Source organism: Haliotis rubra, unplaced genomic scaffold, assembly GCF_003918875.1.
Source record: "Haliotis rubra isolate DU_JTF1 unplaced genomic scaffold, ASM391887v1 Scf240, whole genome shotgun sequence".
Taxonomy (NCBI): Eukaryota; Metazoa; Mollusca; class Gastropoda; order Lepetellida; family Haliotidae; genus Haliotis; species Haliotis rubra.
The window spans coordinates 824,052-849,177 of NW_025766448.1; the positions used below are offsets into that span (position 1 = coordinate 824,052).

Consider the following 25,126-nt stretch of genomic DNA (forward strand, 5'->3'; position numbering starts at 1 on the left):
CAAACTGAGGGAGAATATACAGGATGACCCTCTGAAGTACAAAACTGTCAACTGTCACAGAAAACAAACAGGTTAAGTCACAGAATATAAACAGGTAAAGAACTTCACAGAAGAAAAACAGCTGAAGTCAAAGAACATGGACACCTTAAACAAAGTCACAGAAAATAAACAGTTTATGTTACAGAGTATAAACCATTTAACAAACCCAGCCTCAGAAAATAACATGAATACATGTATATATTGATGGGGAATCAAACCCTGGTTTTCAGCTATACTAAGGTACCATTTTATCTGAAGATATATACAATGGATCTTAGTTCATCAATAAGGAAGGTGTTATTCTTGGAAAGACAACCAACAAATACTTTTCTCTGATGATGAAAATATTATAGAGATCTGTTACATGAAAAGTGTGACTAAATAAATACAAATACAATGATAATATGAGTACAAGATCATACCTTTGTTTGAAGTGTTCAATAACAAAATCACAAGTGATCTCTGAACCAAATTACTTCAAATATAACAAATATTACAGCATATGTGTGGTTCGAAGGTATTCAATCCAAATACATGCTCAGAAATAACAACAGTATTGTAATAATGATTTTCATTTAGAAATCAACAAAGAAAAATGTATATTAAAACACTATCATTTAAGAATTATTAGAACACATTGTCCTAATGAGTATTGATATAAGTCTGATTGCCCAACTGATTTTTCAAATGAATACATAACACAACTACTATTTGTGATGTCTCGGGTCTTCTCCTTCCTCCTCATGCCTACAGTCCGTTTGGGTTCAAATGAGAACGATGAATGATTAAATAACTCGAAATAGGGATAAGTGCACAAAACATAAATAAGACACATGGTCCTGAAACCTCTGTACCCAACAGGATCTGAAATCTGACATTTTTGGTCGATCACGGAAAAAGTTGTTTAAGAAACCATCAGCGCTGGCTGTTTCCTGACAAGTGGGGGGCATCTCACCTGAAGTGACTGGTGCTGCTGTTCCACCAGCCATTTGTCACCCCTCTATGTGAAGCATGAAAATAGCACAATATTACATGATGATTTCTTAAGAAACTTTTTCCGTGATCGACAAAAAACCCCGTCAGATTTCAGATCCTGTTGGGTACAGAGGTTTCAGGACCATGTGTCTTATTTATGTTTTGTGCACTTATCCCTATTTCGAGTTATTTAATCATTCATCGTTCTCATTTGAACCCAAACGGACTGTAGTGTGTCCCTCCACACAAACATGTCCATCACAAATATAAACCTCTTCCTCTGGATATGCCTGTGTAAAACAAGTCTGCTTGTCCTAGACTTGTAAAGGTGCACAAAGACTAGTAACATTTCCCATGATTCTGAGTTTGTACTTCAGGGAAATAAATTTGATGAATAGACAGTAACAGTATAGAGATTAATCATACACAATAACCACATGATGTACAAAGAGTGATTCAATGACATGTTGAATTGTAATCATATCCTTTACCCCAGTGTGTTATTCCTCTGCCTGTAAATCTAAATTCTCAGAGTTAGTGAAGTGTTCAGCTAGAATATCCAATTTCTGTCCCTTCAAAACCCAAATGCTGTGTTTTAAATGCCTTACTCTTAATTAATTGCACATCTTACTTACTCGTTGTTTCTGAACACAAACATCTACACACAGAAAGGAGAACAATGACAGTAATACTTGGGCTGTGTGCCAGTTTTTGTTCTCATTCTGTTGTGGGGCTGCTAGGTCTCTCAGAAAGGTATAGTACCAGGGTAAAAGATATGATATTAATGAGATATGAATCTTTGACTAGATGAAAGTAATATAACAATGTTAAGTAGGCTTACATCTACATTCCCTCACTAATACATATTAATGTTATAACATATATCATATCCTTTGATAGCCTTTGTCGCATATGGAGAAACCTGCTATGTACAAAAAAGTATTTTGCTCAATGCTTTGGCTGAGCTCTTGACTATTTAAGATTTTAAATATTAACTGTATGCCTCGATGCAGAACAAGGATGACATGTCATTCATAATCCAATCCCAATCATACATAAGCTTTGTATAACAAAAGTTAATCATTTATGCTACATAGGCCCAGTGATCTTGGGTGTTACAATAAGCTATGCAGAGTTATGTCCCTTAGAGCAATATTCCAGCAATATCACGGCGGGGACATCATAAATGGATTTCACACATCGTACCCATGTGGGAAATCAAACCCGGGCCTTCAGCGTGACAAGTGAACGCTCTAACCACTAGGCAACCCCACTGCCCCATGTCCCTTAGACGTGACAGAAACATATGATTCTGGATTCAAGCCTAGTTTGCCCTGGTCACTGGTATGTTACCAGGTATTTCAGCATCATGCCCAAGCTCTAATATTAGTCTTCTCCTACATCATGGTGACACACTGTGATACAACTGAAATCCTGGCATAAAATCCAACTCCAAACCACCTAATTTACATGTATGCTTACTTGTTAGCAAGAGAAACTGGCTATATGCATGCCTATATTGTCACAGCAATAACTGATGGAAGACTAGGATGATCTTATAACACACCATACAAAAATTAACTATGGATATATATATAAATATACAGAGAATCTGTGTAAATATTTAAGAAATATATACCTATAAATATATACATATATAGGCGAATAAGTACTGGTACATATTTGGCAAAGGGTATGCTTGGTTTCATGGCAAGGTTCATAGAGATTTCCTTGTGATTCAGTGAAACGTCAAACAGAACAGCATGTGAAAAGATCTCTTTTTAAAAATTGTGGGACTAAAAGCACTGCCACCAGAATGTACCACTGTTTTGTGTTTACAGTGCTTACTGGGATCACTCTTGTCTCAACTAACGGAATCCTGTCAAACAATTTCACATTAGCTCCTTCTTGCAACAGCACAAGACGTGTAATGAGACATACTTTCATCCCATGTCCACTAATGATGGCATGAAAACTAACACAGATCATACTGAGATGCTTTCAATATGGCTCAAATCCTTTCCCAATGTCTAAAGCTCTTTGCTTAAATGTCATGAGGTGCTGCACCCAAATTGAAGATAACCTATTTATTGCTGCCACCGGTATGGCTACAAACAGTGCATCTATTACGACTAAGAACACATTTATTAAAAGGTATCCTGTGGTACACTAAATATAACTGGAATTTGGTGGTTCAGGTTGTAAGTTTCCATGCTGCACAAAGCAGATGACATCATTTATGTGTCCCATTAACAAATCAAAACCAAACGTGATCATGATCAACTCATTTTCAATGTTCTTACATGTAAAACTCATGGAAGCTTCATTGCTAACATAACATACAAATTCAATGCTAACTTAACATACAAATGCTCTATACTATCTATAGACCTGTATGGATTGTTTTGGCAAGGTTTTAATCAGAGTGACAACTATATGTAATCAGTTCCCTCAGCATGGCTGAGCAGAGTTTTATCCCTTTGGTGTTTGAGAACCATAAGATTGTATTACACCTGACTCACTAACTTATCAAAATCCTGTAAGATTCAGTGGTAACAGACAACTTGAAACACCAGTCCAATGTTCTTAACAATGTCAACTAAATGAATGCTATTTCCCTCTGAACTCTTTATATGAACACGAATAAGTCCTACATATCGCCTTCCTAGTTTGTCTACAAACTCAGATTCGTCAGTCTCAAGAATGTACAACTCACTCTTGCATATATAACAAAATCTGCTTGAAGTAAGTGAGTTTAGTTTTACGCCACACTCAGCAATATTCCAGCTATATGGCGGTGGTCTGTAAATAATGAAGTCCGGACCAGACAATCCAGTGATCAACATCATGAGCATCGATCTACGCAATTGGGATACGATGACATGTGTCAACCAAGTCAGCAAGTCTGACCATCCGCCTCTTACGACAAAATCTGCTTGAAGATAATGTTGATAACATGATTGCATTCTGCCTTTTATAACTGCACTGACAACATACTATAAAACAGTATTGTTAAAGGAAACTAATTAATGTCAATAACAATGCGTTCATATCAAAGCAAGATGTTATAACATCTACACTTCTCTAGATATCTATCTCAATTTTGAGTGGGTGAATGAGTGAGTTTATTTTTACGCCGCTTTTAGCAATATTCCAGCAATATAACAGCACCAGAAATGGGCTTCACGCATTGTGCCCATGTAGGGAATCTAACCCAGGTCGTGACGAGCAAACGCTACAACCACTAGGCTACCCCACCACCCCTCAATTTTGATATTGCAATACTCATGTTCATATTTAACAGTATGTGGTACAGCAGTCCAATACAGAAGAGTCCACCTGAACACCAAAACCATGCCAGCACATGTCCTCTTATACACGAATATTAAATAAATAAATACTCTTTTGTTGCAACTATGTACCTGTATAATTTAGGTATCAGAAATGCAATGATACCACGTTAATCTGGAACTCGCAGCTTCTGGATAAATACTGTCCATAACACTAATAGCCAATGGGGAATTCTTGGTTTATGTTATTCTTATTATTATTGTTATGTTATTATCTTCAGATTTATTATTTCATACTTCATAGTGAATAGAATGACTAACAAGGTTTTACTGCATTTCTTCTGAACTCCAATGTGCAGAGAATTCAATATGAAGTGTATTGTCAACAAGGAGCTTATATGTCTGTAGTCAATTTGTCATGGCAATGTGTTGTTAAACTTCAGTATATACCGGTATGTGTCAGATCTCAGTATATATGTGTGAGATCTATATGAAAGGAGATTTGAAAGTGATTGATCTACGCTTAGAAAAATACATCAACATATTCCTGTGATATTAAATCTCCACAAAGAATTTTGATTGCTAATATTAAGTATTCTGGGAATAGTTCAACTGAGTCTTGTCTTGCATAATTGCTGAACAAATGACGATGATCTATTTGGGCAAAGTTGATTTGAATGTCAATCCAGACAAAGACAAAATAAAGCAAAATGATCCATCTCATACAAGAGAATAATCCAAACGATCTACTTTGAAAAAATTCTCTCAAACAAAAATGTATTATTTCATCACTACTTGTAAGATATACTGACATTGATTGTCCTTAAAACATCAAAAGAAATATATCTCAATAACATAACAAGATAAATCAAAGAACATGTTTCAATTGTTGACAATTTGACACTTATGGTATTCAGCAGTAAACAGTCACTATCAGCAAGGGATTGTCTAGTGTGGTGTGTCTATAACACAACACCACTGATTGTTCATACAAATATGTTTTCACAAGTCAAACAATCAACTATCACAAACACACACACAAATCAGTCTAAATTCAATAAAATATCAAGTCAAGAGTGATTTCTTATTATAGCATGTATGCTTAAAGGTCACATGCAACCAAAAAATCAAACATAATTAAAACACAATTATCACTTATTCATGACATATAATATACATTGTTGATTATGAAAAAACATATAAACAAAATTATAAGCGTACAATAACAAATCAAAAGTGCAATATTTTGTACTTGGGTTTACTTCCCTTTGAAACGAAGCACCTGGGATACCGAACCCAGTCAGAGCAGGTGGGTGTGCACTCAAGTGTAACGGCTGGTTCATTTGCCGATGCCCTCACGGCTCATTGTGTGTGTGTATATAGAGATGTTGGGTTTTGTAAATACATGCTTATTTTTTGTGTATAACATTTTGCAATCAACAGACATCATAACATGTCATGTGTACAAGTATCACACCTGCCTGTCTGTGTAATTACATAATGTGACAGAGACCGAACTCGGGCCATAAATCAATGCGTTTTGTTTATGGTGTAAAGCCTGATAGGTGTTAAGTTCAAATTGCATGTGGTCAGTGATCGAAGTTGTGTATTGAATATTGTCATTAGCAGACAGGCAGGCAGACACATAGTTGTCAATAAAACAGACATTGAGTTTTGTCTGTGACAACGACATCAGTTAGAAATTCTGTCAACGCTAAAGAATGACATTGCTTTTAAGTATCGAACTGAGAAAGTGACTCCGTAAGAAGAACGAAGAAATAGACAAATGAAATTATATAAACAGTTAAATCGGTAATCTACTGTCATTACATATAAAAAGCTCGCGCCTGTGAAATATCAACAAAACATTAGAAAAATAGCTCACACCAAAGCCTTCACCAAGTATATTCACCGGACAACCTGCTTACAAGCTGCGTGAACCTACTTCACTGCGCATGCGCCCAGCTGTTGAAACCACTTTTCCCCAAGCTGGGGAAAATTAGTGAAACGTTTGAACTCCGATTTCGCGCGGATGTTTTCATCGCGTTATTTTTCAACTTTATAAGTTGAATTTGCATTTTTGATGATTTGTTTCAGTAAGTCCATACCGAAAGGTATCAGAATCTGCAAAGTTGTTTTTTACGTTGCATGTGACCTTTAATGAGAGCTGAATGTAATTTTTTAAAAATATTCACAGTTGTGCCTTGCTATAAGCGACTGACCATCAATATTTCACAGATTTTGTTGAAGACTTTTAATTTTTAACAAAACAGACTCTTTTCCACTAATAGTAGAAGTTAAATTGTTAACTTTTACCATATATTACCATAGATAAGCCATTCTCATAGATAAGCCGAGGTCCTAACTTGACCCCTAAAATCAGTATCAAAATGGTATGTTCCATAGATAAGCTGACCCCCCAACCTTCGGTCATCTTTTCATACTGATCAGTTGTCAGAAATAGTGACAACAAATCCATATTGAATTACACAAGTGTATTCTCCGATATTTTAAAATTTGGTCAGCATTATCAACAGCAATCTCTATCATATTGTGTCAGTTCATGCCTGGAAATGCAGAGTAGTTGACAGAAAATGGTGAGTGAGTGAGTGAGTTTAGTTTTACGCCGCACTCAGCAATATTCCAGCTATATGGTGGTGGTCTGTAAATAATAGAGGCTGGACCAGACAATCCAGGGATCAACAGCACAAACATCGATCTACGCAATTGGGATACGATGACATGTGTCGACCAAGTCATCGAGACTGACCACCCGATCCCGTTAGTCGCCTCTTATGACAAGCATGGGTTACTGAAGATCATTTCTAACCCGGACCTTCACGGTTGACAGAAAATGGATACGAATACATATTTTGTTCATGCAAAGCGATACGTCGTTTTCTTACCCCCTGAAAAAACGTTTGACGAAAGTGTAACCTGTAGATAAGCCGACCCCTTCTACAAACTGCTTGTTTTGGTCCTCAAAATTTGGCTTATCTACGGTAATATACAGTAAATTACATCAAATTACTTTCAAGACAACCAGTTTACCAGAGTTACACGTTATTGCTGCAAAACCTCACCAAATTACTTTTTCAGTATTTGGGGATAACAACTTCTTACAATTTTTTCAAAAATCCCTTGTGACCCCTAACCCTGAATATCAAACTTAAACATTATTCGGATGACATATCATGAAACATGAGACTGCACATACATACATCAAGGGAGACAACCTATCAATGATAGGAGTGGTCCATTACAATCCCATTCATCCCATTCTTAGCTATACATTTTTCCATTTCCAAGAGTATATTCTGAAGTCTTCTGTCCATGGCCTTGAGATGCCTCTCAGTCAAGATGGGAGAAACTGGGTCCTGGGCCAGAATTTCCTTCATTACACCACTGAGGACACTATCTTGGAGTGCTAGAAGACGCTGCCATGTGCTGAAGCGGAATCTGTAACAAGGATGCATAGATCAACATTGTATATAAAGCAGATTGACATGAGACACTTCCATGTGATGCAGGGAATCTGTAACAAGGATGCAGATATCAACATTGTATATAAAGCAGGTTGACATGAGACACTTCCATGTGATGGAATCTGTAACAAGGATGCAGATATCCATTGTATATGATGCAGGGAATCTGTAACAAGGATGCAGAGATCAACATTGTATATATAGCAGGTTGACATGAGACACTTCCATGTGCTGAAGGGAATCTGTAACAAGGATGCAGAGATCAACATTCTTTTGGGGATAAAGTGACAGTGGGTGTTGCCATGTGTTGCTAACTGTGTCACCAAAATCAAAGATATTTGACATATTTGACTTAACTGATTAGCTGCCACAAAATAGTTAACTCCAGAACTTGATCATGTTAATGCAACTGAATACATCCCAGACTATTTCAGTATTTAATGTTTCATTTATATGATTTATTATCAGGAAGTGTTTTTGAGTGTTTTTAAAATATTTAATGTCATACTCAACAATATTCCAGCTGTTGATGGCAGCCTTTAATAAGCCTGGACCTATTCTGCTCCTGAATCCCCATTGGGTTTTGTCTTGATAATGTGAACTTTTAACAACAATATTTGGTAAGAAGAGACTCTAAATACATTTGTTTCATTCATATGTCAAATACATGTACGAAACTGTCATTTCTTGTATTTAGGTTTGTACTGGTGTTCAACAATCCATGCTTGTCATACAAAGCGGCTATACTTCTTGTAAGAGGTTACTAAAGGGATCTTAATTGATGGCAGGTAATACCATGAACAATGTCATAGATCGTTCTTGACAATTAGGGCTGGATATTGCCCTGATTCTCATATTGCGATATATTGCAATAATTTAAGAGATATTGCAATACATATATTGAATGGAGGGTTTCTGCCCAAGTGCGTACATAAAGTATTCATAATAGCTCTGTGTGTGTGTGACATTATCTTCTTAGTTGCTGTTACACCATACTTTTAGGCTCCCAGTCATCATTGTGCATGGCTGTATGCCAATGGTTTACAGATAAATAAAATTGTTGAGTGGGTAAACTTCTGAATAAAACATCTAAATAATTCAATAGCATATTCCATTCATTACATATTACCATAAACGCAGTACAACTGGAATTTGGCTGGTGCAACTAGGTTTTCATCTCAGGTTGCACCTGGTGCAAGTAGGTTAACATCTCTTAAATCAAGCCCTGGGTTTCTAGTTAGTTCATGTTATCATTTCTAAATAACTGAAGTTCCTAATTATTTTGCATCATTTTCTCTAACTTCTAAATTCAACACAGGTTGACTAAATGAACATTTCAGTTTGCTATTATTCTGATTTTCGGACAAATTCTTTCAACATTATCAGTGACCACTGTATTATCAATCACCCATCCAGTGAATTAAAATACAAATTCTAATATCTTATCTTAAAATATTTTTCTTCAAACCCAATATTTCAAACTGAAGTATTCAGTACTCTTAAGAAAAAGTCTAAATGTGATATGAAGGAGGGTGTGTTTGGCCAGATGCAAGCCTTGTCAATGAATGAGTTAACAGAGGAACTAGATAGGAATACAAAAACATTTTCCTCGCATGAAGCTAGCACTCGGACCTCGTCGACAATTGTTATTCCTGCATGTGGGAGTTTATATGGAGGTTCTGTGAAAGAAATAATAGAATTGCTTGTACTAGTCTAAAATAACTTGAAGGACGTCGAACATGATTATCTGTTTCTTAACTTTACGCAATTGGTTGCTTCAAATTCATTTCCCTTGGGCAATATTGCATTCATGCTGTTTTCTGAAGTGGTATCGTGGTATTCACTCCACAACACGGTACTGATGAGATACAGTGAGGTTACAAAGTGTTTTGGGAGAATTGGGCTGAAAAAACACCGGCACAGTGACAAAGGGAAAAGTCCCTAGTGGTGTGTATGTTCCTAATGATTCCAAAATAAACTTTGCAGTTCCTGATAAAACTGTTCTGGACAGAATGAAAGGTCCTTTTGAAGACAACCAACTTGTACCTTCTTGCACATGCAGGACAGGATTGCTAAAACTGACCTAAAACAGGTTAACACTTACAAAATGTGTGTCATCACACGAAGCTCGTATTTTGGAAAGTTGTGAAGAAATTTTTAACAGTTTGGAATTTTGTGAATTAGAACAGGTTACCTAACTTCTTCCTTAAGTAGCTGGTATGATGAAGTGGAACATGTTTTTATGGATAGACAACTTCTTTGTTGCAGTAGTTGCGACGTTTCAGTGTAGATCCTACCACTGTTATCAGACGAACAAAAAAGAGTACTTCAAGTCGTTGGGTCATGATGTCAATAAGATTTGCAGTGGTCGCGTTAGACAGATGAGACAACTCAGAGTTGGAGAAACTCCAGCACATGACAAATTTCTTGAAAGCTGTAACTTGTGATTGGAGACATTCCAAATATGCTTTCATAATAAGTTCTCTCAAAACAAGATATATACAGTGTCTGCTCTGGCTTAAATTTTCTTGGGGTCACTTGGACCCCTTCTTTTAAAAATTAGGGGTCCCCCAAAAAATGGATGGGTCCATATTTTGGTTTGTAATATAGAAATAAACAACACAACACATTGGTTGTAAAAAATCAGATATCAATTTGGAACTGCGAAAACATCAACAACATTAGTTTTAGCAAAACAGCTTTCTCTTTTTGTCACTTCTCCATTTGGTGACGGCTGGTGCAAGAGAAACATCCCTCACGGGAGGCCCTAGAGCCAGCTGCATCAGCGTGTCAAGCCGCTCTGATGATAGCCTGTTTCTGTGTGACCTCTTTATGAGTTTTGAACACTGAAACCCCTCTCAACAGTTGCTGTTTGAAGGGGCAACAGGACAGCCACTTGTGCAATCTTGAACAGATTTGGAAATGTATCAGGGTGTCTTGACGACAGTATCTGCCATAACTGACAGATAGCCTGGATTTTCAGCAGCCTGGCTAGTAACCAGGGCAAGGCGATGAGCAACGCAGTGGACACCGACGACAGGCACAGTTGATTCCTTGTTGAGCAATGCTACGAAACCATTCTTGCGTCCAGTCATAACAGCAGCCCCATCTGACCCCACAGCAATGATTTTGGACATAGGAATGCTACGATCCTGTAATGTTTTTTGACAGTTTCTAGAAGAGTAGTAGCTTTGCCATCAGGAATTTGCACATTAGCAAGGAAATTTGTTTCAACGTCAAATTCTGAATTGAGAGATCTTGTGTAGATTAGGAGTTTCTTTGTAACTGATATATCTGTGCTTTCATCAATCAATATGGATATACAAGGACTAGCACTGATTTTGTTGGTTACTGAGACACGAAATGAATTAGCTATTGCATCTTGCATGTCGTCAACTGCACAGTGAGATGTGTATTTCATAGAGTCTGAATCACAACCTAATGTTTTTGGAAATGATAGCCCATGAAGCATGCATAATTCCATCAATGCAGCACATTTTGATGAGGCAATCTGCTCCTTTGCCAGCCAGTATATATTCAGCATTGCAGATTGAACTGCACATTCCTTGTCATTTAGCACTTTGAAAACAACTGTGGACATGTTCTGTCTCAGAGATGTAGCTTGAATAGCAGAATTGTGGTCATCAGCTTTCATGTGCCTTACCAGAGTGGAATGCCTATAATTATGGCAGCCAACAGTAAATGCATTGGTCTTGGTTTCAGAAATACAAACATGACAAGTCATACCAAGTGATGTGTCAAATCTTAACCAACTGTACTTTGTAAGCCAGTCACTTTGAAACCGTTTCTCAACTTTTTGTTTCTTTGGCAAAGGTTCATTTTCCGTGTCATTGTTTTCACCAGTTTTCTCAGCTGACTAAACTTGCCTGAATACGATGGCTTGTCATCGCTGGAGCTGTCAAATTTATGCTAGCGTAGTAAACGACTTCCTTATAAGGATGTGCCGTATTTCACAGAACAAGGTAAATAACAAACTTTCGTGGACAGTGATTCTATATTCACGTACATTGACAAATTTCAAGAATTAAAAACACAACTAGTCTGTTGTAGAATATCGAAATATTTAGAGTCGACAAAAGGAAAACAACGCTCATATTCAAGTTTTCGCATTTATTCTGTATTATACATATTCTGTTGCTTGTTCGCGCCGTTATCCCGTTTTGAAGTATACCCTTGGCGTGCCTGGCTATTTTTAGTTTGACACAAGGTCGTGATGTTTTCGACCAATCGCCAAGCTAACAACGTTGCCGAGCAGCTTCATAGGCTGTATCTGTATCATTGGCTGACGGAAACCGACGGACCATACCGTACATTAACATATGCAAAACTGAAAATATATGTAGGTCAAGCAACCGGTTTGAGTAGTGGTGATAAAAAGTGCGAGACAAATAAAACCGGTTTGGTTTAACAACCGGAAGAGTTTATCAACATGTTTCGCAGACTGTTCGACATTAAATAACCCAGTACGCCAGGATATGCACACACAAAGCCGTACGTTTTTGATTTGTGATATGAAATTAATACTGCTCGAGTCAATGCGTCCACGAGACCCACACGTTACGCAGGTGCGTTCAAACTCATATTTGTGCGTCCAAGACGCAAAAACGCGCTCTTCAGCCAACACTGTATATATATACATACGTTGAATGTGTCCAAATATATCAATAAAGCGCACCTTTAAATAAGCTCTCAGTCAGGACGTTATTCAGTTACGCACTGTATTCCATACAGAGAAACAAACAGTTTCGGCTATAATCCAGTACAGCAATGCTGCATTATTGCCAGTGAATTCATTGATATCGTCATAACTAAACAACTTTGAAACATGAAAATTCACACATACATTGTAAAATCTGTTACGAATAGAATACTGGTAGCTCTTTAGGCTAACATGATGGTATATGTGAGTAAAAGCGAAAGCGCACAAGTTTGTCGAATTAGGCCCGATGCGCAAGAGGTGAAAAAACTTGTGTTTTCATTAACATACAGATATCTCGCTAATAATTACTGTAACTGTTATATCGAAATTATCTAATGTTGTAGCGCAGCCTATTTACATGTAAAATTATACTGTACTTTGTCTTTAAATACACGTTTTTGATCGAGCATACCTGTTCAGACGATATATCTATGAACCAAAGCACGAGTGTACAGCACACTATATCCGGTTTGCACTGTATGGGATCATACACTGTGCTTAATTCCTCCAAAATGTGACATATGAAACCATTCAAACCCACAAAATGTAACCCATTTGGAAGAATATTTTGCACTTTTGGAGCCACTTACAAAGATACTCCCACTTGTAAAATGTTACATGAAACCAACAGAAAAAAAAGTATATTTGGCACTTTTAGAGCACATTTTTTGCTTGGAAATCAAGGGCAGATAATGCAAAGGGAGCTAACTCTGGATGACCCGATATATTGCAGAATCTGAACCGTATCGCGAGATACTGTACCGGTATATACCGGTTTACCAGTAATATTGCACAGCCCTATTTACAATATCAATCAGAGGAATGTCCGGTCAATTCTTTATACTCTGCTGTCTTATAGGTGGAATATTGCAGTGCTAAATACAAATAAACCTTCGCCATTCAAAAGGAATCCTCTTTATGTAGTGCCAATACATTCGATGTAAACAGTGATTTGACAAGAGATATGCTACCATATTGTACAAAAAACAAATTGTAAATAAAAACAAATGTTTTTCATTATCATATGAATCACTATCAAATAGTGATGACACCAGGTTTTTTAAATATTTGTAGCAATGCAAGGTTTTAGCCAAAAGTGAGCTTATCCTGCCCCACAAATGGTGCCGAACATGATGCCTGAAGTCTTGGCACACAAGCGATATTTTGAACAAACATTGTCACTAAGGGGACATAATTTCCCGCCATAAATTATCAAATCAAACTTAAAACGTAATGAAAGTGAAGGTCGTAGTTTGTGATGAAGTTAAATGTCAACCAAAAAATGAATGTCATGGTGTATGAAATATGCAAATATAGTAATAAAGAAATTGCTCATCAAACATATTCAAGAGAAGTCTTGAAAGTCTTTGAAGAAACTCCAGTGAACGGTTCTTGAGATATCTTGCTGACAATGTTATGCATGTTAACATGCTGTTATCTTAAAAGTGACCTTGAAAATTACGTGAAGGTCACCAAACTCGACTGGGCCCTGCGCTTTACACCGGCTTGAGATATCTCGCTGACAATCTTAACATGCAGGTTAACATGCCGAAATCTTCAAAGTATTTCTGTGACCTTGAAAATAATATGAAGGTCACCAAAATTGACTGTGCCCTGCACCTTCCCTACAAGAAGCTTGGTGTCGAATATGGAGAAAATGTCGAATATGAAGAAAATGTCGAATTTGAAGAAAATGTCGAAAATGAAGAAAGTGAACAGTTCTTGAGATACCGAAAATTGACAAAGTCTTGTGGGCAGGAACAATTTTGCTAGTATTGCGAATGATCTCCAGAGATGAAACTCCAGGCCTAATGACATCTCTCATTTGTTAAGCAATTATTTCCGGTCCATGTAAATTACGTGATCCAACCATGTCAAGAAGTCCAGATGTTCGCCTACCGGTAATTCCTTTAACTCAATGCACTTACTTCACAGCAATCACTAACATATTGCGTCTAATCACGTCTCGAAAAGAAGTGTAGTTGACAGTAAATGGCTACGCATACATATTTTGTTTCGCCAAAAGTCATAATTAGTGTAACTGAACGATCACATGTCAATAAACAGCTTTCGCAGTGGGAATAGCGACATCGCGCGAAACTCATCGGTGACGGGTTAAATTGTTCCATGCATAATAACTATCTGGCAATACACCAAAAAGCTGTCGCATAACCTTAGTTAAGATTATAAGTATTTTACATTTATAAGGCACAACCTGCAATGAAAATGACACAATACTAGAATATATTTCTATCTAAAAAACAATAGTTATAGATGCTATCTTTTTCAAGATCATCAGAAGTCATCTCAGAATATTATCGGGTACGTTTTAACTAAATCACCGGTAGGGGAACGTGTGCACTGCACAGCTGATTGCTATTTCCGGCGCTGTATACGATACAATTACACACGGAAATCTTAATCCCTGCATGTAAAAAAATGCAAAAACAAATGCAAAAACAAATTAGTACTGAATAGGTAAATAATCATTTCTAGCGATATTTAATTGCAAATTTGACATCTTTGGTCTTCTCTTGAATGTTCGTTCATGCGATACGATGTATTGTTAACAATGCGACTTGTTTTTACAAGAGGAGGACTCGCAAAACAAACACGACGTACAACTGGATAGGTTGTTGATCACGCAAAACATTGACGACGGGGAACTTTGTTGATTTACAGTATCCAGGGTAAAACGTAAAGTCCCCTTGTGACCTTGAAATGAAGGTCAAGGTCACCAAATCTTTCGGATGCTGTGATGAACCTAGGTACCGAATATGAAAAAAATCTAGTCAATGGTCCTTAAGATATTCTAATTCGTATGTACATATGTACGGAAGGACAGGCGGAGCGGGTTTTAGTCAAAAGTTTTAGAAATGTTTTAGCCAAAAAGTGAGCTTTTCCTGCCCACGAAAGGCACCTACAACCATGCATCCAAAATCGGTACAAATGTGATTTCTTTGCCATAGTTACAGAAAGAACACTAAGACACATACATATTTCATACAATATATTAGGAGGATTTTAGAAATATGTTTAATTGGATTTCTGGTATAAACAACCTTGACCAGCTATAAAGTGCTTGGTTTCATTCAAGAGAGACAACTCTGTTAATCCTTTTTCATTAGTTTGTGAAGAGTTATCCCCCTTTGTTTACTTGCTAGCAGACGACATTTTCAGTGACCCTCAGTTTGGATGATTTAGAGAAGAGGAAGTTGATTTTAGAGTATTATAACAAGGACATCAGATCAGCTAAAGTGATTTCAAATAGAACAGGCATCCCTTTGTCCACTGTTTATCGTGCTTTGAAAAATATTGTAAATGGATATGGCATTGAGCACCAGCAAGGCGCAGGTAGGCCCAGAAAATTGACTGTCGGTGACAGGAGGTGGCGGTTTGGTATTTTTGTTTCTAAAAACAAACAAAGGAGTTTAGAAAACTTAAGGCTGGATAAGATTGATAGTGGAACTGTGGCTGTCTGTAAGGAGACAATTAGAACTGAGCTGCATGCAATGGATTGGCAGAAAAGTCGAGGAATTCCATCACCAATCATGAAACCTGAACAAAAAGAGCGACGGTTGAACAAGTGCTTACAGCATAGAAATTTTAACTGGGACAATGTGATTTTCTCAGATGAAAGTTCTGTCTGGCTGTTTCCTAATACACTGAAATTCTGGACCAAACAAACTGAAAAACCTTTGTATCAGCGCCCAAAGTACAGTCTGAAATTTAACGTGTGGGGTGGCATATCTGTGTTAGGGGTAACGCCCCTCTGTGTATTTGAAGGGAATATGAACAGTGAGCGGTACACAGATATTCTCGAGGGACATTTACTTCCATCTGCTCACGTGTTCTATGGAATTTTTTGGAATATTCCAGCAGGACAACGACCCAAAACATCGTTCAAAGCATTCACAGGCCTGGTTTTGGACCCAAAATATGACATTATTAGATTGGCCAAGCTATAGCCCTGACCTAAATCCAATAGAAAATGTTTGGGGACTTATGAAGGAAAGTGTCAATAAGAAAAATCTGACAAATATTGCTGAAATGAAAGAAGAGGTGGTCCGATATTGGGACAGCATGGACCACGACTTTCTAACTTCTTTGATCAGTAGTATGCCCCGCCACATTGAAGCCTGCATTGCTGCCCATGGTGACTTGACAAAATACTAACTGTTCACCTGTCTTTGAATCTGGAGTTATGTTCTGCTAATATTCACATTAAATACGTGAGTAATGAGTGAATTTTTTTGTGTAAAAATTACAATCTTTAAATTCTCAATCATTTCTGGTTGTACTGTACTTACTTGCAGCACTGATAGAGTGGAGCCAAAATTGACCTTTCATCCGCATCAGGATCCCCAAAGCTGAAAACAAAGCAAATATATATATCTTTAATGAGCAGCAACAAAACAAAAAGAAAGTGAAAATGTGAATTTTTTTGTCCGTTTTAATCAATAGCAACAAAAATGGGCACTATGTTAGTCCTTGTGAAACTGCCCAACAATTACAGCATAATTTTTTTTAGAAAAAAACATGACAATTTTATGGGATTTGCTAAGTGTCATCATTATAAGGACTAGTGGACTAGAAAGTTAATTTCTATCACTGGTAGGATTTCATGACTGTAAGAAATAACAAGAAATAAGTTGTACCTTTTGGCATTGTCGAGAATAAGCACCATGTTTTCTTTGCTGCGGCTGAAGTGTTCATAATGGTGGCGATCAGCATTGCCTATGAGGTAGTCAAATATTGCTGTGTCAATGAGATCGAGGAGGAAGGTGCCAGAGCTGTACATCTTCACCATCTGGACCTTACTGCAGTAGTCAGAGTCGGTCTCCCATCTGGAAACACACACTTTCATACAGAGACTGCATGGATTTTGTGCTTGTACTCTTCAAACTAAGTAATATTGCAAAGATTTAGCAACAGAATATCTTTTGTTGTTTAACACAGCACAGGCTATTCCATATATATATATGACAGCAGCCGGTTAATGAATAAGTCTGGACTGAACAATTCTGGGATTGATCTTATGAGCATCAGTCGATGCCATCATGGTATGACCCAATCCACTGTTACAGAGCCATTCAACATTAAGATGCCTTTGATGACCATTATAGGTTCCTTGGGATCAAATCCAAGCCGAAATGTCTACATAAATATGTCATTTTTACACCATGCAAGGCATATTTTGTAATAATACCCGCAAAATATCAAAGTAAAGGGCAGAAATGACATTTTCAATTTGGCTTCCATTTCAACCATGCTTCAAATATGATGGGAGGGGGGCAAGTTAAAAAGTTAGATTTGTGAAATGTACTTTAACGTAGTATAGATGTGAACAGGTACGAGAGGGGAGAAAAATGGGGAAAAATCAACATTTGAACCAACATATATATTATCAGTACCATAGGAAACTATGTAAGCATGACTTACTTTGCTATGCGTTTTTTTGTGTAAGTACGAGACCATGGATGTCGCACTGTTTTAAGAGTCCACTCGCTTGGCAGCCACATGACTATAGTACCTTCTAATATTTGACCTTTTGCACATACTCCGTCATCTGGACCCTTGCAGTACAAGCACTTGCCATAGAAACAGTTGTTGTCACCTAGGAGCAGAGACTTGGCAAGTTAGAAGTGTGTCTGTGAGTGTTTAACATTGCACTCAGCAATATTCCAGCATTTTATGTTGAGTTGTGAATAATTGTGTCTGTACCTGACAAAGCCATGATTGATATCATGAGCAGTGACACCCCATCCAGCAAGTCAGTAAGACCACCTAATCCATTGAGTTGCCTCTTAAGGAGGTTGGATACAAAATATCAAAATGTCAAGAAATTGCTAAATTTGGTATTATTTTGTAGAAAAATGTGTCCCAAATCTAATTATGTAATAAAAATAGCAAGTCGCCACAGCATTTGTTTGACAAGTGGCGCCCCCTTGTGGCACCGTCTGTAAAAAGTAATATGTCAACAAAAGTTCTCTTAAAAGTAAATTGTTTAATACTTTTATTATTCAATATGTATTTTTTAATAAAGATATTTCAGTATTGATATGAAATAAGCCAGGAAAATCAATTTTCAAGGTAGTATGTAAGATTTGATACATTAATTATTGATTCATCAATGAATTGTTTTTTATAATAACAAGATATTTTTATAAAATGAATTTTTATAGTAAATTCACACTAGATTAATATTAAAAAAAAAAAAAATATGTTACCAGAGGGTATCAACATTATCTCCAATTAAAACAGCATACCCAAATTAAATTTGATAAGGGGAGATAACTCTTGCCCAGGTTTACCTCAGGATGAATGGCATGTTTATTCAGGGGAGATAAGCGATGGTGGAAGTATGATTGAAAGGAAGATAAAGATAAATAACTGAGTAACATAATACGTGCTCCTACTGTCACATCCCTTTGCATACGGTATGCGCACAAACAAAGGTATCCAACCTCTTTAAGATGAGTATGATTTCTGGTGTCCCCCGCCGTGATGTTGCTGGAATATTGCTAAAAGCGCGAAACCAAACTCAGTCAGTCAGTCAGTCAGTAAGATGAGTATGAGTTGAATACTGTCTGTTGAAGTAAAGCAGTACACAAATAAACAAACAAGCATTGTAACTAGGGCTGTGCAATATAACCTGTTTACCGGTATTAACCGGTTCAGACATGAAACCGACACGTATATGCGATCACGATGATCAAACACTGGTATCTTGACATGCATTCGAAAACGTTTACACTCGGAAACCTTGATGATCGTGGCAATTTTTTAACTGTGGTAATGGTGGTGGGAATGATCGTGGTGAAAATTACATTAACTGAGATAAAGCAAGATTTATGGATGCAAACTTCTATATTGTGTATGAACTTGACATCCATAAATCTTGCTTTTCTTAAGCATTCCACTTCTAAAGGCCCTTCAAAGATTTTACATTTAACTTGATTAAGTTCGGTATATGGTGCCGTTTTAGCCCAGAAATCAGTAGCCGTTTTTGCCAATTTGGTCTCAAACGTTCTGCTGTGGTGCCGTTTTAGCGATAACCCTGATAAAGTTGTGTTCGTAATTTTTGTTCAAGTGTTTCGCAATGTTTTAGATCTGAATGTTTTAAATATTTACTCATTAATGACCAATGATCCCCGATATGTCCTGACTAGGTCAAGTTGCTGTCTATAATCTCAGGGCTTTATTGAGAGTGGAGAAAGTACGGTAGTTCATACTAGTAACTACTCTGTCTATGTTTTCCTTGTTTCATTTGTGCCAAATATTATTTATATTTTTATTTTGTCATGGTTAAAAGTTTTTATTAAAGCTTAATCAAGCATAGTGATTTTGTTGTGTTTTTGCTTTATAAATAATAAAGCGTTAACTCGATTATAAGTAGTTTATTGTTACAAAACTTCTTGCAATACTAGTATATTGCAATACATATCTTAATATATGCTTTTGCATCCCAATATATCGCTAATATGAAAATTCTCTGCAATACCCACCCCTAATTGTAACAGCATATGATCACATAAAGTATGTAAACAGGAACAGCACTAATCATGATCAGCAAAGGAATAATCATTATGCCGTTGTTCCAAATGCACTATTAATGAGAAATGTAACAATAAGCATTGAAAATTAATTGCATTCTCAAAGCCTCATCTTTCTAAATTGAGGGGATTTGGAGGTCTTGAGTCATTATCCAATAATAGCAATACATATTTCACAAAGGAATCCATAAATCTTTCCTTCCTGCCCAAACCCCTTGACTTTCATGCTTATTCTAAACACTGACACTGTGCAATGATCCATAAGGTCAGGGTATATAGGATGTCATCAAGAAAGCAATACAGTATGCCCACAAGAACTATTCACCCATCCCCATGATTCTCAGCTTAGTCATCCGCTGTGAAGCAATATGGTGCTTGGGCCACATTGAAGCTCAGGATGTTCTGTGAGTGCATTGAATGTTGCACTCTCAGTATTCCAGCCTTCACGAGAGAGAGGTACATAAATATTAGAGGCAGGATCAGACAGGAGCTTACACTGCTCATAGGCGCATCAGATTGCCTCTCCCAACTACAAAAACATACACAATCCACACTGCATCCCCTAAAATATGGGGGTCATAAAAATATGGGGGCTGTAGAAAACCTTGCTTTGCATTGAGTGCAACACTTCTTCCTAGTAGGATTATCAGTTTTCCCCATGTTGTAAGGGGCGGAACAGAAACTTAGAAAAACTTCTTAGGGATTGCAGTATACATCCACACACCAGTGCGACAAGAAAAAGAATGACTAAGGAGAGATAAGTCACTTGAGCAGGTAGTGGTGCATGCTGCATGCTTCCCAGGAGTCACCTCTGACGTCCTTATAAAGGGGCAGCATTGAGTGCATGGGCATATGGAAAAGAGAGGCCTAGGATTTTATATGCTGTCTGCTTCCACTCAGCAGGTCGAACTGATGAGAGAGAGTACAAGATGTGAGATAGGATAAGTTTAAAAAGTAATATTTTCTATGTGTGAATCCCATCATGTTTAATGACATCGATGAATTAAAACATCAGCAGTAAAGCTTAGAAATATTGAAAATTAGTGTATTGGTTCATCAATGAATTTTTTTTATAATAACAAGATATTTTTATAAAATGAATTCTTATAGTAAATTCACACTAGATTAATATTAAAAAAAAAAAAATATGTTACCAGAGGGTATCAACATTATCTCCAATTAAAACAGCATACCCAAATTAAATTTGATAAGGGGAGATAACTCTTGCCCAGGTTTACCTCAGGGTTATACTACACTAAATGAGAATCGCTTGCTCACTGAGCGAGATGCATATGTAAACAAATGAAGAGATAAAGACATGTGACAGCTGTGATTGGATGAAATAGTGTAAGATGTTTATGTTTTTTAAAAGCATGTCCAACCAGTAATTAAAACTGACCACAATTTTAAGTATTCAGTGCTGTGATTTTCATCACCATGACTTATGCTTATTGTGTGTACAGATATTTTCCAGTAGGTGACATTTGGTGCGGATCTGGGGTTGATGTGTTCCGATTCCTGTGCTCGCAAAACGAGCCGGACAAGTTGGCCAGATAGTGTGTTTTTATGGTAGTTTAAAGGCCAGAGTGTACCCATGTGCACATGGAATGGCTGTTGATAGCCTGGATTATTTTAAAAAAAATATAAGGCTACTATAGAAGTCTATGGGAAAACATTTGGTGTTGTGTAACCTGTAGGGTTCGAGCACTTTTCAGTAATTCATACTTTACATGATTTCCTGTGTTTATTTAATCATGGAAACATGTTAGCATTAATGTAGAGGCAAATTTAAAGGTACTGGGAGTAAAGATAGGGCTGTTTTGAGTGGAATAGATTGTTTTAGTGTCCAGAATATGAACGTTGCTTCGTTTTGTGGTCGAACAGTGGGAAAAGACCCTCACGGTGAGTTTTACCATCAAGTAGTGGTTCCCTGGCTTCTAAATTTGTTGAACTGATGAATTTGACAACAAATTAGGTTAAAATCACCACTGCCACAACAATGTGAGTGTCTAAGTTAATCTCCTGAGGGTCAATTTGAAGTCAAATGATAAGAATATCATGAAATTTGTTCACTGCTGACAGCAGAACATGTCACAAACCCTTGTTTTAAATGCAAACAGTGTAGCATATGATCAATTCTTTCTGCCTGTCCCCTTTTGAATATGCAACGACCTAATTTTTCTTTTCCTTTTTAAAATATACCCCTTTTTCACCCATAGGACTTTCAAAATGAATTTCTGTTTTATTAACAACTGTCTCATTGCTGTTATAGATTTTATGATTTGACATTTAATGTAATCTCAACACTATTTTCAGCTTGTAGAATGCCTGTTGGTGAATGGGGAGGTGTATCTTCACAAATACAGCAGAAAAGAAGCCTTCACATCCAATGTGGTATTTCATTACATCGGCCGAAGTCTGTTGTTGGCAGTGTCTAATCAAGCATACCCTTTGCTTCGATATGCTTCACGGCCTTGTAGAAGTTGCAGTACTTGGACATGTAGGTACATATAGTACATTTATGTCCCAGTCCAGTTAAGGCACCACAATGTCTCACTACCAAATTCCATCACTCGGTCATCCTCATACATTAGAAATTTCTGACAGTGTCCCCTTAATGCCTCAGTGTGTAGTATTTCAGCTTCCCAGACATGAAATAAGGGCTGTACATCAATCCCAGAAGCTGCTTAGATGTAAATAATAACAACTGACCCTTGTGGAATGTAATATTATGGGTCTGAATTCACATTTTATTGACATGAGAGTGTTCGATATCTTAAAATTATCTCCCTGTTTACCCAAATACATTGTGTCTTTCTCTAACCCAGTAACCCATAAATTACTGCAGAGAAGCTCTGTTTTTAGCTGATATTGTCAAATACTGTTAATTGTAATTAAAAATATTCAGTTTAGGCAGGGTAACCAATAAATTTCCAAAGTTATGTGGATTTTTCACTTTGTTCCCTCTAAACTGGCTTATACATGAAGTTGGCAAGTGTAACAGCCTCAAAACAATACACAGTCAATAGTTTTGAATTTCTGGAAGTATTTCAAAGTCTTAGCTTGATGAATCAATAGATTCAAGTGTAAGTTCTTATCATGCTGTGGTCTAAAAGTGATTTCATCTGTTGAAAGGGTCATTTGCCTTGATCGACTAACAGGCGGCAGGGTACTGTGGTCAGTGTTTCAGACTGCTAGGCATAATCCAACCCCTCACTCATTACATTCTGGCAAAGTTCATCATCCAGCCTTATATATGTCAGGATGTTAAAGCTGCTTAATGTTAAACCTGTCCAATTTCTGGCCTGAATTCAATGATTTTTGTCGTTCAAAATATAGTTTGGATTGATATGATCAAGGCAGTCCCAGTCATGCATGGAATTAACCCATGGCCCCCCATTTTGGTGAAATAAGAGTAAACTCCCATGGTATATGTATGATTTAAAAACTTTCTCTATTAATGCAGAAGTGCATTTTGTATAGCTTTGGTGAAATAGACATGATATAACTCTTACAGCTCTGTCAGTGCAGCAAATCCATATATTCTTGTGCCATATAGATATGTTGGACAGGAAAAAGTATTGAAGCTTCATGCAGTTTTATATTTTTTCTGAGAAGTTGCATGTATATACAGTACATAAGTCACAGATTTGCCTAGGGCAAATGTTTCTAAATTTTCCTACAGGTTATACTACACTAAATGAGAATCGCTTGCTCACTGAGCGAGATGCGATGTAAACAAATGAAGAGATAAAGACATGTGACAGCTGTGATTGGATGAAATAGTGTAAGATGTTTATGTTTTTTAAAAGCATGTCCAACCAGTAATTAAAACTGACCACAATTTTAAGTATTCAGTGCTGTGATTTTCATCACCATGACTTATGCTTATTGTGTGTACAGATATTTTCCAGTAGGCGACATTTGGTGCGGATCTGGGGTTGATGTGTTCCGCTTCCTGTGCTCGCAAAACGAGCCGGACAAGTTGGCCAGATAGTGTGTTTTTATGGTAGTTTAAAGGCCAGAGTGTACCCATGTGCACATGGAATGGCTGTTGATAGCCTGGATTATTTTTAAAAAAATATAAGGCTACTATATAAGTCTATGGGAAAACATTTGGTGTTGTGTAACCTCAGGATGAATGGCATGTTTATTCAGGGGAGATAAGCGATGGTGGAAGTATGATTGAAAGGAAGATAAAGATAAATAACTGAGTAACATAATACGTGCTCCTACTGTCACATCCCTTTGCATACGGTATGCGCACAAACAAAGGTATCCAACCTCTTTAAGATGAGTATGATTTCTGGTGTCCCCCGCCGTGATGTTGCTGGAATATTGCTAAAAGCGGCGGCGTAAAACCAAACTCAGTCAGTCAGTCAGTCAGTAAGATGAGTATGAGTTGAATACTGCCTGTTGAAGTAAAGCAGTACACAAATAAACAAACAAGCATTGTAACTAGGGCTGTGCAATATAACCTGTTTACCGGTATTAACCGGTTCAGACATGAAACCGATACGTATTGCGATACGATGATCAAACACTGGTATCTTGACATGCATTCGGAAAACTTCGTTACACTCGGAAACCTTGATGATCGTGGCAATTTTTTAACTGTGGTAATGGTGGTGGGAATGATCGTGGTGAAAATTACATTAACTGAGACCGCAAGATTTATGGATGCAAACTTCTATATTGTGTATGAACTTGACATCCACAAATCTTGCTTTTCTTAAGCATTCCACTTCTAAAGGCCCTTCAAAGATTTTACATTTAACTTGATTAAGTTCGGTATATGGTGCCGTTTTAGCCCAGAAATCAGTAGCCGTTTTTGCCAATTTGGTGCCGTTCTGCTGTGGTGCCGTTTTAGCGATAACCCTGATAAAGTTGTGTTCGTAATTTTTGTTCAAGTGTTTCGCAATGTTTTAGATCTGAATGTTTTAAATATTTACTCATTAATGACCAATGATCCCCGATATGTCCTGACTAGGTCAAGTTGCTGTCTATAATCTCAGGGCTTTTATTGAGAGTGGAGAAAGTACCGGTAGTTCATACTAGTAA

General features: G+C 37.1%; 1 protein-coding gene across 1 annotated transcript in view; it reads right to left on the bottom strand.

Moving 5' to 3' along the window:
• Window positions 1-7,096: 7,096 nt before the first annotated feature.
• LOC124278713 (glycosaminoglycan xylosylkinase-like) overlaps window positions 7,097-25,126 on the bottom strand; it is a 29,975-nt gene continuing 11,945 nt past the window's right edge. The window contains exons 6-9 of the mRNA XM_046714484.1: window positions 17,952-18,126; window positions 17,168-17,356; window positions 16,820-16,879; window positions 7,097-7,763 (exon numbers count right to left, since the gene is read on the bottom strand). Coding sequence (XP_046570440.1) covers window positions 7,544-7,763; window positions 16,820-16,879; window positions 17,168-17,356; window positions 17,952-18,126 — 644 coding nt within the window. The 3' untranslated portion in view covers window positions 7,097-7,543. The remainder of the gene's footprint in view (window positions 7,764-16,819; window positions 16,880-17,167; window positions 17,357-17,951; window positions 18,127-25,126) is intronic.